Genomic DNA, 16,712 nt, shown 5'->3' with positions numbered 1-16,712 from the left:
ACCAAACTTCCAAGGTAATCCTGCAGTGCAGCCAGGTTTTAGACAAACTGACCTCACTGGCCCCAAAGTCATTGTTATGAACAGGAGTTTTGTCTCTTCAGAGGTTGTAGAGAAGTCATTTGCTTTTTCTGGTCAGTGGAATGTCAACTACACTTTACTGTGCCACTCAGAGGATGCCAGGAGCTCTGAAGGGAGGTGTGTCTGAGGTGGCAGGTGTCAGAGAATCAGAGAGGCTGAGGTCTGTGTATGTGGGTGAGTGTGCTGATTTCAGGGTGGAGTTGACTGTCCCTCCTTCCCACCTCTGCCCTCAATTCTTGCTGCTTTAATGTCCACTTTCCTGCATTCATTTCCTTGGGTTCTGAAGTTAACCCCCTTGTCACCATCACCGTGTGGGGTCACCAGGTGGCCACTGCTTCTTTTGTAATGAGATCTTTCTTTTTGAGCTTTTTGAGCAATGGACTACCTTGATGAAGGCTTTTTCTGCCCTGGAACTAAAAATGAACATGTTTTCACTACCCGTTCCAAGCTAGCACTTGGGTCTCATCTTTCTAATCTTGAAGGCATTTACCATTTTGAAAATTATTTAGAAATTCTGAAAGAAACAATGTTACCAAAAATGAGAGGACAGACCCTACCTGTGATTCCATCCCAAGTAGTAAATATCATAATTTGACACATTTTACGGGTTTGTAATCATAGCAGATGAATCTGAATTCTGCATTCTTCACTGTGTCTTATGTAAGTGTACATTTTAAAATGTAGCTCCATAGTCTTAATGCTATTAATCACTTTATTTTCTTTTAAAGATTTTATTTATTCATTTGACAGCGTGCACAAGCAGCGGGGAGCAGCATGCAGAGGGAGAGGAAGAAGCAGGCTCCCCACTGAGCAGGGAGCCCAATGGGAGGCTTGATCCCAGGACCCCAAGATCATGACCTGAGCTGAAGGCAGTTGCTTCACCAACTGAGCCTTCCAGGCACCTGCTTTTAATCACTTTAAATTATTTCATTAGCAGGTTATATTATCAATTGTTAGCTTTTTTTTTTAGACACACAGGTTGCTCTCACCTTTATAGTACCATAAATAACACTGCCATAAACATCTCTGATTCACATAATTTTTTCCATATTTTACATAACCTCCTTAAAATAAATTTCCAAAACTGAAATAGTGTTCCAAAAATTATGTTATCAAATTTAATGGACATTTTTATGGCTACTGAACCATATAACAGTTCCTTTCCAAAGTTTATAGCACAAGCCGTTTTAACCTTGACTTCTTGAGCTCTGCATTAGGCAAAGTCCACATCCTAATTCTTCCCAAATCTGGTTTACTTTCCTTTTCTGGAGCACATAGTTTTGTTTCTTGTCTGAGGGGTACTTCTAGTATTGACATTTGCAGTACGGAGATAGCGGGCATATCCTAAAGACATTAACTAAATAAACTATTTTCAGTTGTCAGGAGCGCCTGCTGCCTTTGACAGTGAATAATCGTCTAGTACATCTAATACAATGTGTGGCACAGAGTAGGTGCCTTACACATATTGAATTTTTGAAAAACAGCGTCAACTCCAGAATTGAGAAGGAACTGAGTTTTAATCCTGGTTCTGCCACTTACTGGTGGAGGCCTACACATTTTATCTAACTCTCTGCAGCTCCACGTGACTTGTTAAATAAGCAGAGTAATAATCTATCTGTCTCATAAGGTTTTAGGAATTACTTGAGATAATACATGAAGAAGCTTAGCCTTGTCCCGAACACACAGCAAATGTAGACCAAAGATTATTACTCTCAGCATTGTCACGAACAATCAGGTAGTCTCTGGGTGCAGGTAAAACTCTTCTTTGGGGATTTTTTTTTTTTTTTTTTTGTACAGTATATGAAACATAAGATCCCTCAGAAAACTGTTCCATGCACATTTAGAAATGAGTTTTCACTGCAGGCAAGAGTTTGAAATGGCAAAGAAGCCAAAGAAGGCAGATCCAGAGTAGAGTGCACGAGATAGGTTCATGTGGAGAAACCAGCCATGGCTTGTTTCAACAGTCTGTGTTACTAGAAAGGAACTTGTGGAAATTCTGGAGTCTCAGTTTTGAGAAACAGTTCCAAGGTCCACGCTTATTAAAAATAATTATACAATTCAGTGTACGGGTGAAAAAAGTTTCTCTAACTAGGCCATTTCAGACTGGGTATCCGACAAAATGAAAAGCAGTCTTTAGAAAGGAGAAAGCCAAACTTTGAAAAGAAAAACTAGAATAAGGTCTGTGAAACAAAACAAATCTTCGTTTTTCCTGATTTCTACTAAAGAGAAGAACACTGCAGCCCATCGCATGCTCAGTTGGAGAAACTGATTTTACCATATCTCCTTTTGTGTTTATAAGCTTTTATTTGTCATACCTCACCTTGATGTTCCATCTTTCATTCTTTTCTTAATTTCTTTCTTTCTTTTTTGAAAATTTCTCTGGAGTTATTATCTTTTCTGAAACTTTTGCTTTCTTTCTTTTCTTTTGTTATTTTAACCTTATTTTATAGTAATTTCTTTTCTGGTGTGTATTAGCTGCCTTCCTCAAATGAAAAATTTGAAAGTCTCTTGTCTCCTTCACAGGTCTTCTGCCATAGACTTTGATTAGACTTCTTTCTCACATTGCCCAGGATGATTATAAGCCAGCAAACCACAATGCAGTAAAAAACCAAAATCACTAAATCTCTTTTGTTTGAAATACTTTTCAGGTAAGAGGGAGGCAGAAATGCTGCAGATCTTCATAAAATGTAAATTATGTAGACTCTTCAGTGATAAAGCATTTGATGAATACAGAATAAAATAGTCACCAAAAGGGCACCGGGTGTCTCAGTCGGTCAAGTGTCTGCCTTCGGCTCAAGTCATGATCCCAGGGTCCTGGGATCGAGTCCCACATCAGGCTTCCTGCTCGGTGGGGAGTCTGCTTCTCCCTCTCCCTCTGCCTGCCATTCTGCCAATTGTGCTCTCTTATCTCTCTATCAAATAAACAAAATCTTTAATAAAGAAAATAGTCACCAAAGACCTAGAAAAGCAAAAGTTTTGTTAAGGGCAGATTAGAAAGGAGGGATGTAATAATGAAAAGAAATTTTGACCCAGAGTCAGAAGTGTGAGTCCTAGTATACTGCCTTTTAGAGGCTCTTTAATTTGAAGAGGGAAAAGTCAGTTTATCTTTCCTGGCCTCTGTTTCCATACCTATAAAATAAAATGATTGAATGAGGAAAGAGATGGCAGGTAAGTTTCACTTTTAGTGCTAAGCCTGATGAATTTGTAGTGACTTTCTAGAGAATTTGTTGAGAATACCAGGCTCAGTGGCAGGGAGTAGTGTGTGATTGATTAGTGATGTCTGCTGCAGGGGCCCGGTTGGGGCGAGGTGACATTCAGGTCCTGTGTTTACCATATCTGAACTAGATCACCTCACTTCCCTTCCACCAGGAACATGCTACGATCCATCTCTTGTTTCTCCTTAATCCAGGACATTTGTCTGATTGTTAAAAGTAGAACTTTGTTTTGTTTTGCTTTAAAGCTATCCCTTAAAAAATCATCCTGTGTGGAAAACTGTTTTTCAAGGTTAGTTTCGTGTTCAGAAGTTAAGATATTTTGACAGGAATTTCTGGCAAGTGATTGCAAATTATAAGATGACAACTAAAATTCTTAAAACCTGATGTATAACAAATATAAACATTTAATGGGTTTGGAGTGACAAGGGGAATAAAATATATACTATATATAGATAGCTATTATTTTATTTATTTTTTAAAGATTTTATTTATTTATTTGACAGAGACACAGTGAGAGAGGGAACACAAGCAGGGGGAGTGGAAAAGGGAGAAGCAGGCTTCCTGCTGAGCAGGGAGCCCGATTCGGGACTCCGTCTCAGGACCCTGGGATCATGACATGAGCTGAAGGCAGACACTTAACGACTGAGCTACCCAGGCATCCCTAAATAAGAGGTAGTGGGATATGGGGAATATGACTAAAAGACCTTTTTGCTCTGGTGGAAGTTGACTGATGGCGATCTTCTGATGGAGTGAAATTAAGTAGAACACAGTCCCGAGGAAGTTAGGAAAATACAAGTACTATGTCTTATTTCATTCATCTTTGTTTCCCTCCTGGATGCCTAGAACATAGTAGGTGCAAAATGAATGTCTGTTGACTTGAACGTCTTGGTTTCCATATAACTGGTTTCAGTCTCATGTCACAGAAGAAATTTGCGTATAGATAAAATTAAAAGTTAAGAATTGCAGAGATTCTGTGCTTTCCCTCATTTCTATACAGTACTTCATCACATTAATCAGTTCCATGGGAGAAATTTTCTATTTGAAAATGCCTCTCATCATCATTGTGAGTGAAATGTCAGAGATAATGATGGGAAAATGGTGTATCAGCTCTACCACTAGTGATACGCAATTTGCAAAATTGTGTTTGCTTTACAGCTCTTCCATAGGACGTTTATTTGTGTGGATGAAGCTATGAAATATGGATGTATGTTAGAGGTACATTAATTTACCCTAGCAGCATGCGTTTTACATACCATATGTTTATAGTTAATTAGCACAACAAACCCGCATTTAAAAATAATAATAATCTCAATTAGGTTATGCAAAATCAAGCAATCAACCACCTTCCTGACACATACGTTCTCTGACTCCTTGGGTAACCATAAAGAGATTGTTCTTTCTTTCCTCCTTTTCCATCTGCTATGTATTGTATTGCATGGAATATTCCATTTACTATAAATCTTTCTAAGGCCCTCCTTTCCAGCATTTGAAGATCTTTGAAAGGTTCTCTTGGGAAGAATTTTTTTTTCCTTAGGACACTCACAAATGTTCAAAATATCTTTGTTGAATTTAGTAAAGTGTCATATATTTATTTAATACATAGAGGAGTGCTTAGGGGAAATTATGAATTGAAATCATTTAAAAAACTACTTATGGTAATATTTTAAGGTGATTTTGAAGTAAAATCTGCTTTGTATCTTAGCCTCTAATAGGTGACATATATTCATAGAAATTTAAAGTTGGAAAGAACCATTAGGGGTGTAACGTAGGCTAACTTCCCACCGTAATAATCCTCTCCACTAAATTCATGACAAGCCGTCACCCGGCCTCACTTGAATGCTTTCAGTGAGCAAAGTCCTGCAGCCTTACAAGGCAACTCAATTTATTTAATAGCTCTAATCGTTAGAAAATTTTCTCATATTGAGATAAAATATGCTCCCTATTAACTTCTAGCCATTGGTCCTACTTCTGTTCTCCAAAGCAATAAAGGCTGAGTCTCATTTCAATTCCACTGACACCCGTTCAGTTATAAAATAGCTATCAGATCCTCCTAGTTTGCGCTTTTCTGAATAAACACCCCAACACATTAAACGACAAATCCTCTTCGTTCCCATTACTTTTGGTAGAAACGAACTGGTTTTATCAGCATTTCCCTTCACATGCAGTGACTGAATGCAGTGCTTTACGTGATCTAACCTCGTCCTTTGCTTGTTATGATGCCGCACTTCCGTACAGGGCAGATGTGAGCCCACGCCAGCTTTCGCACAGTTAGCCAGACTATGGACTCATGGTGCTGACAGTTAACTGGAACCCCCAGGGTTTGTTGTTTTGTTTTGTTTCCCCACACTGTCCCTTGTCTAGCTGGGTCTCCTATGGCACTTTCCCCCCAACTGCTATAGGTTGTTGATCTCTCTTCCTGAACTTGCTCACCTGCTAATGTGGTAGCTGTGGGCAGGGCCGTACGGAGAGCTTAGGAATTTCTCATTAAAGCCCTCTCTTTCCATTGTCAGTAAGTCCTTATATATTTGTGCTTTGCTTATTAAATAGAGCTAGCTTGCAAGCCATTTCTTCTGAACAATTCTTAAGTGTATTCTTGTTTAGAATCTGAACAGTTCATTATAACATTTGAAAGTTGGACTCTACCTTTACCGACTTCATAAAAATCTCACAGTATTCTTGTGGATAATCTAGAACAATGGTGCTCAAACTTTAGTGTGCCAGGAGGGCTTGTTAAGAATACAGATTGGGGGTGGGGGCGTGCCTGGGTGGCTCCGTGGGTTAAAGCCTCTGCCTTTGGCTCAGGTCATGATCCCAGGGTCTTGGGATGGAGCCCCACATCGGGCTCTCTGCTCGGCATGGAGCCTGGTTCCCCCTCGCTCTCTGCCTACTTGTGATCTCTCTCTCTGTCAAATAAATAAATAAAATCTTAAAAAAAAAAAAAAGAATACATATTGTGGGGCCTGACCCCCAGGAGCTTCTGTTTTAGGAGGTCCTTTGATGGGGTAAGAATGTGCTTTTCTAACAAGATCTCAGGGGTGATGCTGATGTTGCTGATCCAGACTCTGCACTTAGAGAATTACTGATCTAAAGAAAGATGGACCTTGTGACTAGGTGGATTCTGAGCAGGCTTGAATCCAAAGTGAGAACATGTGTGGATAGCAGAGAGGCTGGAGAAGGAGATGAGAGCAAGAAGCTAATAAACATTGAGCCTGTTAGCTCCAGCCTCAGATGCTCTGCCAATGCTGAAAGCTGATGTAGGGTTCTTGAGGAGAGGTAAATGTTTGTAATAGTCATAACCATTGTTGTGAATCTCTCTCTTCATCTGCATCTTTCTGTCTCTACCATATATATGCCAGGCCCCGAACTCGGCATTTTATGCACATTGTCTCATGTAACCTTCCCAGTATCTCTGAGGCAGGGCTCAGTAACCTCCTTTTCCAGGTGAGAATTATGTAAATTTGCCTCAGGGCACCAACAGGTGAGTGGCAGAGCTGCTCTCTGGTCCCCAGCCCTGTGCTTGGCCAGGGCATAAGAGGTCAAATGGTGAATGGTGGGGGGTCGAAGTAAGGCTGTACTGGGACTTGGTGACCTGCAAACTGACAAGCAGCCGATTTCACACACAAAAATGAAAAGCTCCAGCCAAGTCATCACACATCTTCAAGGTTGGAATTCTTTAGCACCAAAAGCTGAATTTGTAATTCCTTAATAGACCTTCTTGTGAAGTCTGTTGTTTTTGGATAAAAGATTACAGTTGTTCTCTTAAGATCAGGCTATATGAATTTATCATAACAAAGTTTACCTTTTCCATAATGGAATTTCACCGCCACCGAGGCCCCTCAGAGTCTGTCAATTAAGAAGTAAACTTTTGCTTTTAAGAATTTTGTCTTAAATACTTTAGTTTAACTCCTTCTTGGTGCCAGCTTGTTCTTTATTTCTTTAAAGAATCTTTGTAGATGTTGATTCCTTTGAGTAAATCTTCTTTTTCAATTTTTTTAAACTTTCTAGGTAGATTATGATAATCATGCACTTTATAAACATGGGAAGACAGGTCGAAAACAGTCTCCTGTGCGTATTTTCACCAATATTCCACCCAACAAAATAATCCTTCCTAGCGAGGAAGGGTACAGGTAAGATCTTAGTGAGGCCTTGTAATACATGAGTCACTGAGAATCAAGTTCCATATGTCCAACATCAAAATGCCTTTTTTTTTTTTTTAAGATTTTATTTATTTCTTTGACAGAGAGAGAGATCACAAGCAGGCAGAGAGGCAGGCAGAGAGAGAGGAGGAAGCAGGCTCCCCGCTGAGCAGCGAGCCGATGTGGGGCTTGATCCCAGGACCCTGAGATCATGACCTGAGCCGAAGGCAGCGGCTTAATCCACTGAGCCACCCAGGCGCCCCTCAAAATGCTTTTAATAGTGACTCATATAGTTCTTCTGCTACCTTTAAATTTGGTCTATAATTTTGAATTGAATTTGGATTACACTCAATTTTTGTAAAAAATGCCATTTACCTGCTCTGTGAATCTTCTTGAAAATATGCGGCTGATTTAAGTCTTTCTTCCTTAGATTTTGCCCTTTGTGTCAACGGTATGTTTCCCTAGAGAATCAACACTGTGAGCACTGTAATTCTTGCACCTCCAAGGTATAGTTTCTCTAGAATGCATTCTTATTCATATATATTTGTTTTATTTTAGCTTACTCATTTCATTACATTTGCTTAATGTTATTTTTTTTAAAAAAGATTTTATTTATTTGAGAGAGAGTACAAGCTGGGGGGAGGGGAAAAGGGAGTAGCAGAAGGATACTCCCTGCTGAGCAGGGAGCTCAAAGTGAAGCAGGGCTCAGTCCTAGGACCTGGGGATCCTGACCCAAGCCGAAGGCAGACGCTTAACCAACTGAGCCACCTAGGGGTCCCAGTGTTATTTTAATAACATTACAATTTGTATTACTGCATTATTTATTATTGTATATCATTTATTATACTTTAATACAATGTTTCTAATTTTAAAGTATGACAGCCTTTAAAAAATAAGTGCCTTAAAAAAAATAAGTGCCTTCGTCGTTATTAGCAGTTAATTGAGTTCACTTTTTTTTTTTAAGATTTTATGTATTGGGGCAAGAGAGTACAAGGGGGGGTGATGGGAGGGTAGAGGTAGACTGAGAAGCAGCCCTCCCCACCCCCCACACTCCCCACCCCACCACACAGGGTTCAATCCCAGGACACCAGGATTATGACCTGGGCCAAAGGCAGATACTTAACTGACTGAGCCACCCAGATGCCCCTAAATTCACTTTATGTGAGGTACTGTACGATTACTAAAATTAGGAGTGTCTCAAATAAGGCATGAGGTGAGTGCTGAACTTTGTTGAGGGTAAAATTAAGATGTTTCAAATAAGGAACTGAACCATAAGATACCATCCCTATTTTCATGTACCAGGACTTCCCTGAGGGCTGTCCATGGATTAACTCAGTTACCACACAAAGCCATAGTAGAGAAGTACTCTCCAATTTTTACAGGTCAGGAGGGACTACAGGGATATACCTCCTACTCATTGTCTTAAGGAGGTAGGATGGCCCTTTAGGTGGCCTTAAATCCAGTCAGAAAGAACAGGTGAAGTTTAGATTGGCTAATACGCACAAATGATTCGCCAAAGGAAAGGCTGTATTTTTTATAACCATCATAAAGTACATTTTGCATAACTTTATCATTTTGTTATTGGTTATAGTTGTTTTTAACTGTGATAGCACATCTGATTACATGTATTTTCAGTCAGTAGAGATAATATCTGTGTCCCTTATTTTAAAACAATTATGCCCAGGTCATTTTCATAAAGCTCAAAATGAGGAAAACAACATTTTATTATTTAGAGATACACACATAAGTGGTAAAAATAAACAAAGGCAAGGAAGTGACCATCACAGAAACCAGAGTACATGTTACTTGGTGGGGCAGAGGAATGCTGGATTGGGAAGGGTACCTGGGGGAGTGTCTAGGGGGTCAGCAGTATTCTCTTGACCTGTTGGGATTCATCAGTGTGTACTTCATAACACTCATTAAACTGGACATGTAAGTGTCTTACATACTTTTCTAGGTAGTTTTAGTTCACAGATTTAACATTACCCAAACAGTACCCTGTAATCTCTATCTTTTTAGATGATCTAAAGTTCTCAAATTTGAATTTCATTAAGGATTATGCTGCATAGGCATGTAAAAGTTATGAATCATTAATTCTCTTGAAATTTTCATCGAGTCCTTCTTTGTGCAGATTGGGTTGCTTGAACTGGAGTGGACTTTCAAGTTCATGTAGATAAATCCCCTAGTTTTCCAGTTAAGGAAATTGGGGCCCATCAAGGAGGTGTTTGAGTTGAGTGGAGAAATGCATAGATTAAAATCAAAGTATTTAATTGTGAAGCCCAGGAAAGTGAGAAATAAGGAATGAATAATTTACACAGATTTTAATAAGACATTTTAATTTTTAATTGTGGAACTTGATTTTTTAATGATACATTAAACATAATTTAAAAAATTATTTTTGTAGGATGGCAGGAAATGGAACCATTGCTTTCTCTGCAAAAAGTGTGTAAAACCTTGTAAGTATTTAGACTTAGTGTTTGAGATCCTATGAAAACATTTTAGAGTTTTTCTTCACCTAAATGGGATTTTTATTTAATTGTATTTATAAGAGAAAAAAATTAATATAGAGACCTACATTGATTTACTTGCTTTTTAATTTTTGCAGTTGCCAAAATATATACTCCTTCTTTCCTGGGGAGACATGACTTTGTAACCTGCTTCAGTGTGGCATTTGGTTTGGCTCATTTTAATAAGGCTTTGTGTCACTCAGCCAGCCCCCATTGTGTCAGTGGCCTGCTCATGACTCATTGAAAAAAGGGCTGCACTGGCTGCCATGTATCAGAAAGAAGTTAGTTGCTTTATGTGGGATTCTGATCTCTTAACCTTGGCGTCTTTAACCAAATTATAACCAGTTATGCAGATCGGTCACGATATGTGAAGTAAACACTGTTCATGCTTCCCCGTCATAAAGGTTGATCAAATGAAAAATTAAATGAACTTCTTCTAAAACTCAATTTTTATTTTATAGCCTGGATCCACTGTAGCATTTGTAGTCACTGTGCTCTTCCAGATCATTCTTGCGGGGGCCCTAAAGATGGCTGCTTTATTTGTGGTGAATTAGACCACAAACGTAGTACTTGTCCTAATATCGCTACATCTAAGAAAGTGAACAAGTAAGTTGAATTCTTCTATTGCCTAGAAAAAAATTTTCTCTGTGTGATTTGTGTAAAGCAGTCCTCCACAAAAGTATGCAATAGAGGATTCAGAAGTGCTGAATTATTTCCTGTTTTTACTGTTACTTATTGTTTGCATAGATGGGAGAAGGGAGGGCACAAAGATAAGTGAAAGAGCTTAACATTTTACAGGTAAGACATGAAAATCACCAAAGTATAAGGTAGAAAGTGATTAAGTTTTTATCTCCTGTGGTTCATATGAAATTATAATTTGTGGGGAGAGAGTCCAGCCTTTTTTGACGGACATGATATTTAAGTCAGGACAGATCAGATACAGACATGTGACAGCAGGTGAGTCTGGAGAAGGCATTTCAGGTGGAATGTAGTATGTAATCCCACAGTGAATACATCGGAAAATGAAGTTATCTCTTTAAATTATATCAGACTTCAAAAAAACATTGACTATTTTAGTATGTAAAATTTTAATTTTTACCATTTTTTTCCTATGCTTATTTTCACTTTTTCCACCAGTATTTGGTGTTGGTTATCACTCAGAGTAAGGTTATACCAATGACAACAGCATATTTTTAAAAACCATTGCTATTTCAGCTGGGTGCAGTTGAATGATTTCACTTAAAAAAAACTAAAAGGGATGATAGTTATTGAGTCTTCTTGTTTTGTTGTTACAAAAACCAGATAGACAAGTTAACATTATGTGAGAATTGGGATCAGCATAAAATTTCTGAGCCATCAGAAATGACTTGTGATTAAAAAAAAAATTCTTCGTATTTGAAATATCTGATGTTATTGTAACTATTTATGGTTGTATTAGAATTCTTTTCCAGTTGTTCATTTTTTTTGGTCAGTGGCAATTCGTTTTTCCCATTAAGGCCCAGCCATTTGATTTCTGCCTACTGTTTTATTTTTCCTTTACTTTTCACCAAATTTACTCTAAACAGTTATTTTTACTAAGTAATCCAGGGTAGAAATGGAAGTTTCTAAATTAAGAAATGTATTGAAGAACGGCGCCTGGGTGGCTCAGTGGATTAAGCTTCTGCCTTCGGCTCAGGTCATGATCTCAGGGTCTTGGGATCGAGTTCTGCATCGGGCTCTCTGCTCAGCAGGGACCCTGCTTCCTTCTCTCTCTCTCTCTCTGCCTACCTGTGATCTCTGTCTGTCAAATAAATAAATAAAATATTTAAAAAAAAGAAATGTATTGAAGAATCTTCTGAAAGATTTTTTCTTCTAAAAGATTTTTTCTTAGAAACCTTTAAGAATAGAGACCCCATAATAAGTTATGGTCTGGGATTGTTGTACTGTGTACAGGGTAAATCTGTTTGCAAATCAAGTTAGTGATATGCTTAACTTTGAGTCTGTGATTTTACGATACAGGGGAACTGAATTTGCATTTTGGTAATGTATTGTAGGCTCTTTGTTGGTCCTCCGTAGCCTGGGCTAGTTGGCTTGGTGGTATTGTACTGTTTTCATTGAAGGAAACCATTTGGTATCTTTCAGTATTAGATTTTATCAAGTTTAATTCAAGGAGCAAATCCATTAGGATGTGGTGTACCTGATAAGTCTTAAATAGTATTACTTTTTTCTCTCAGAAAAGACTCCTAAACTCCTATGAACAGTTATCTTCAGGTATTACTTTCAAAAAATTTTCCTAATGAAATTGACAAGGCAAAATGTTTTTTTTTCCTTTATAATAGTAAAAAATAATTCTAATCATCTTTTTAGCGTATATGGCATAAAAGATATCTCATAGCTGTCTTATATTAACTTGTTTTTCTTAAGTTTAATTTGCCTTTGCTTCTGAACTGGAATGGTGCTGGCTCCCTCTTGTGGTTAATCGTTTTTATCATTACATAAATATCTTTAATTTAGAGGACAAACACTAGGTCAATTCAATTTTAAGGCAAAACAAAACAATGAATTGATTTATACTCAAGCAGTTCAATTTATACTGCATTGAAAGACTTTATCTCTGGAAAGTTTTTTTATTCATATTAAAATGAATTTTTTTTTCTGCTTTTGTTTACTGTGTCCTCTAGTGAGGTCTGGTTCATGTTTAGTTCTTATAAGTGGAAAAGCCAAAGAAAATGTCTGTAAATTTTGTATACAGGCACACACAGCGTCACTGACTATGCCGTCAAGAAACTGTACTTCATTAAATTTGCTAAATCATCACTTATCAGTACATTAGTCTTCTTAAAATAATGGCTGGAGGGAAAAGAGATTTATATATCATACACAGAAAAGTATAAAGATGGCTGTGGTATTTGTTTTATTTTTGAACCGATAGGTTATCCCAGTCTATGATCCAAAATCTAAATATGGAAAAATGGAGAGTTGTCAAGCAAAATTCTGAAGAATAGTCATGTGGTACTACTAATAATAGCTAATATTTGTTTAGTGATTACGATATGCTTAGCACATTATATATCTGAATAATTTATAGCAGAGTATATAGTACAAGGTAATTAAGAGCACAGGTTCTAGAATCAAGCTGGTTCTGCTATTTCCTCAATGGAGGATTTCATAGCCTCAATTTCTTCCCCAAAAAAAGAGTTGGGGGAAGGATAATGAAAGGTGACATCTAGCTTGTCTCAGTCTCCCAGATCCTTAGAGTCAAAGATGGTACCCACTCATTTTTGTATTTCCAGCACTTAATATGTATGTTGTGTGAACCAAAAGTGAGGCCAGAGTTTGCTCCATGAGTGATTATATTCTGTTTGTGAGTTGCACATTTGGGTCCTGGGAAGATCAAGAGTAAGCTTTTCGGGGCGCCTGGGTGGCTCAGTGGGTTAAAGCCTCTGCCTTCAGCTCAGGTCATGATCCCAGGGTCCTGGGATTGAGCCCCACATCGGGCTCTCTGCTCAGCAGGGAGCCTGCTTCCTCCTCTCTCTGCCTGCCTCTCTGCCTACTTGTGATCTCTGTCAAATAAATAAACAAAATCATTAAAAAAAAAAAAAAAAGAGTAAGCTTTTCCCGAGGACTTCTGGTTTAGGAGAAGGGAATCTAATGATTGTTATGGCTGGTTACCTGAGGGGATTTCCCAGGTTTGCTGGAGCTGGCAGCCCCAGCCTTTCCTCGGTTCACTATATGATGAATGGCGTGATTCTGCTAGCTTGGAGAAAGTGAATGAACAGACCAGTAATCTTTCTCAGCTATCGGTAGTCTGTAACTCAGTGCAGAAAGCACCAGAAACTACAGATCTGTTTTGTTCTGGTGTGGTTTAGTGTCCTCAGAGTGTGAGGTGTTCAGTGTGAAGCTAGTTTCAGGAAGACAAAGACCACAAAGTGTGGGCATCCTGTATGGCACTTGTTAAGACTTTTAGACCCACTGAGGAAAGGAGAATTAGCTGTAAGACTTATAAGATGGACGTCTGTAAGCATTGCCCATTTTTCCATTGTGCTATTTCATTTCTCTGCCTCTGCTAACTGGCAGATGTGTTGGTCCTTTTCCTGAAAAACATCATCAAGGATTTGGAGATTGAAGTGCTAAGCTGAGCAGGACGGATGTACCAAAACCAAAACTGTAGCCCCCCCAAATAAATAAATAAACCCTCCTAACTTACTGGCTTTATGATTTTTAAAATTTAAATAATATGTATCCCAAATGTTATTTGAACACACAATCAACATAAAAACTATTGACAAGATATTTTGCATTCTTTCTTCAATATCCCGTGTGCATTTTACATTTAGAGCACTTTTAACTTACTCTTACCATGTCCTAGGTGCCTGGTTGCCACACTGGCTAGAGGCTACCATGCAGTTCAGCACAGCAGGGGCTTTTCCTGCCTTGACTCTTTACTCTGTGCTGGGTTTGTCGCAAATAAATCTGTAGTAACCATCTTTCAAAGAAATTTCTTTACTCAAGCGTTTTGCTTAGTCAGGCCTCTGACTGTCTCCTTGTTATTATGGTTAGGATCCTGAGGATTTATGCTTATGATACAGTAAATTCGTTTCCTTCTATTTTCTTATTTGGTCAGCTGGTTAATTAAATTCCAACATAATTACATAATTCACTATGCTTATTCTACAAAATAATTTAGCACCTTGTTTTTCAGAGCTGTCAGAAAGCAGAAGCAAAGAAAAAGTAATAAGATGAAAATGGGGACCACTAAAGGACAATCCATGAATCATACATCTGTTACAAGGAAGAAGAGCAGGAGAGAAAGAGCCCATCAATATCTTTGCTCTTAAATGTCCAGTGACTTGAGAATAAGAAAGATTTATAGTCCAACCTTTGATGCCATTTTCTGAAAGTGCCACACTGGACTTAAATTCTTTCGCTTTCAAAGGTATGCACCTTTCTAAGGCAGATAATGGGCAGGTGGTATTTGCTGGTTTATGGACCCCTCTGCAGCCCCTCTGGAGACCTGGAGGAGGTGTTCCATCCGAGCTGGTTGACTAGATCTCTCTGTATGCCTTTTTTTTTCTCTCTCTCTCTTTTAATTCTCTCTGAATCATATGATTTTTGGCCTCTTTTGAAAAAAACAGGCATGCAGCATTCTTTTGCAGAAAGTGTCAGAAGAAAAATGAAAGTGCAAACTTGAGCTCTTGTTTACATTGAACGTGGGTATGTTAAATTAGGCCCAGAAATCTTTTAAGTTAAATACCAAAACATTGTATGATGACTTAAACCCCACTTGCGAAGTAAAGTACAATGAACAATTATTTTTAGGCAAAGATGATGGGAAGAGTTTTGACAAAACTAAAGATATAAAGATTGTAATTATGATTTTATTATTAAATATTTGTCTCTCAAGTACTTTTTATAGTGTCCTTTGATGTAATAGAGCCATTTAAATGTTGTAGGATAAATGAGACATCTAGAATTATGACTTGCTCTGTCATCTCAGTGTCTTTTAACCTAAGCAGTAAGGTTATTTCTTTGTAAAAGTAATAGAAGGCAGGAGAGTTCGGGGATTAAAACCTCTCATCCCTATTCTGATGAATGCTTCCTGACTGTAAGTCATTGGCCAGGTCGTTCACTTGCAGCCCATTTCTTATTATTATATAATTATTTGATTATATAACAGTAGTTATACCACAGGCTTGTTTTCGTGATGACGTTAAATGGGGCACAAGTGCCTGGCTCTCAGTTCTGTTGGTGAGAAATGTTACCAAGTGCAGATGGCTGGAGCCCTAGTGGTAATCATCTGGTGGTGCAGGATCAGAGCGGTGAAGGAACCAGGCTTGAACTCTGAAAACAAACCGTCTCCCCGTGTCTCTGCTACGTACCTGACATGATCTTCCTAAGACTGCATACTTTTGAACTGCTTGCATTTGCATAATGACTGTTCCCTTCTTCCCAAACAGCTGCTTTAGAGCAGGTTTGGAGGCATGCTTGCTTGGGCTTAGCTAGAGCCCTTGAGTAAAGGTAAAAGAGCTGCTCCCCATCTGGCCTGGAAAATCTGTCTGGTCTTTAAGTTAGGACTGTTTGATGCCTGATGTGGAAGCATAAGCATGGCCCTGATCCATGGATTGGGGTGTATATTCAGTGACTTCAAAAGACAAGCTAAGGCCCCTGGATTTAGCAAGCATCATAAAACTCTTCCCTCACCCTCTTTTCCACGTGGGTTGCTATGGTGATCAGAGGGGTGGATTCAGAGGTGACCTGGTGAGAAATGAACCTTTTGCAGAATCATTGTGATTGTTACCCCACCCCCTGATTCATCCATAGGCCTGGACTTTACTTGACCTTCATGGTGTCCCCCAAACCATGGTAAAGTCTCAAAATCTCCCCTGAAATTCAAGATACCTGAGGGGACTGTGATTCCTGAAGAACTAGATCCTGCTGATAAATGGGTTATTATCATGACCCCATTTCCTTAGTTTTAAGGTACCATCAATTATAAAATGCACTATTGATGTGATTGTAGCTTTTCTGGGGGAGAAACCCCATAGCTCATTAATTGTGTGTATTAAATTTTAGATGTATCTTATTTGGGAGATACTGAAATGTTAAAAAAAAAAGTACACCTTAGATTTGAGGAAATAGGGTATTACTTACAATCAGAAATTATGTACTTTAAAACTTTAACTGCTTAGGAAGTTAAAAATAAGAAATTTGGTGATTCTGGGGGCCCCCTGGGTGGCTCCATTGGTTAAGCATACAACTCTTATTTTCGTTCAGGACATGATGTCAGGGTTGTGAGA

The 16,712-nt window shown here is 38.5% G+C and overlaps 1 protein-coding gene across 3 annotated transcripts in view; it reads left to right on the top strand.

Annotated features, from left to right (window-relative positions):
* ZCCHC4 (zinc finger CCHC-type containing 4) overlaps nt 1-16,712 on the top strand; it is a 47,076-nt gene extending 30,364 nt beyond the window's left edge. For 2 of the 3 annotated variants that reach the window (XM_045998183.1, XM_045998181.1), the window contains 5 exons: nt 7,299-7,420; nt 7,860-7,935; nt 9,834-9,885; nt 10,398-10,542; nt 14,618-16,712. In XM_045998183.1, the coding sequence (XP_045854139.1) occupies nt 7,299-7,420; nt 7,860-7,935; nt 9,834-9,885; nt 10,398-10,542; nt 14,618-14,753 (531 nt within the window). In that variant the 3' untranslated portion in view covers nt 14,754-16,712. Of the gene's footprint in view, nt 1-4,448; nt 4,509-7,298; nt 7,421-7,859; nt 7,936-9,833; nt 9,886-10,397; nt 10,543-14,617 lie in introns of all 3 variants that reach the window. The other variant, XM_045998184.1, reaches the window with a different exon arrangement.

Source organism: Meles meles, chromosome 2 (genome assembly GCF_922984935.1).
Source record: "Meles meles chromosome 2, mMelMel3.1 paternal haplotype, whole genome shotgun sequence".
NCBI classification, from domain to species: Eukaryota; Metazoa; Chordata; class Mammalia; order Carnivora; family Mustelidae; genus Meles; species Meles meles.
Note: the sequence above shows the minus strand (reverse complement) of the source record. Positions and strands in the feature narration are given on the sequence as shown.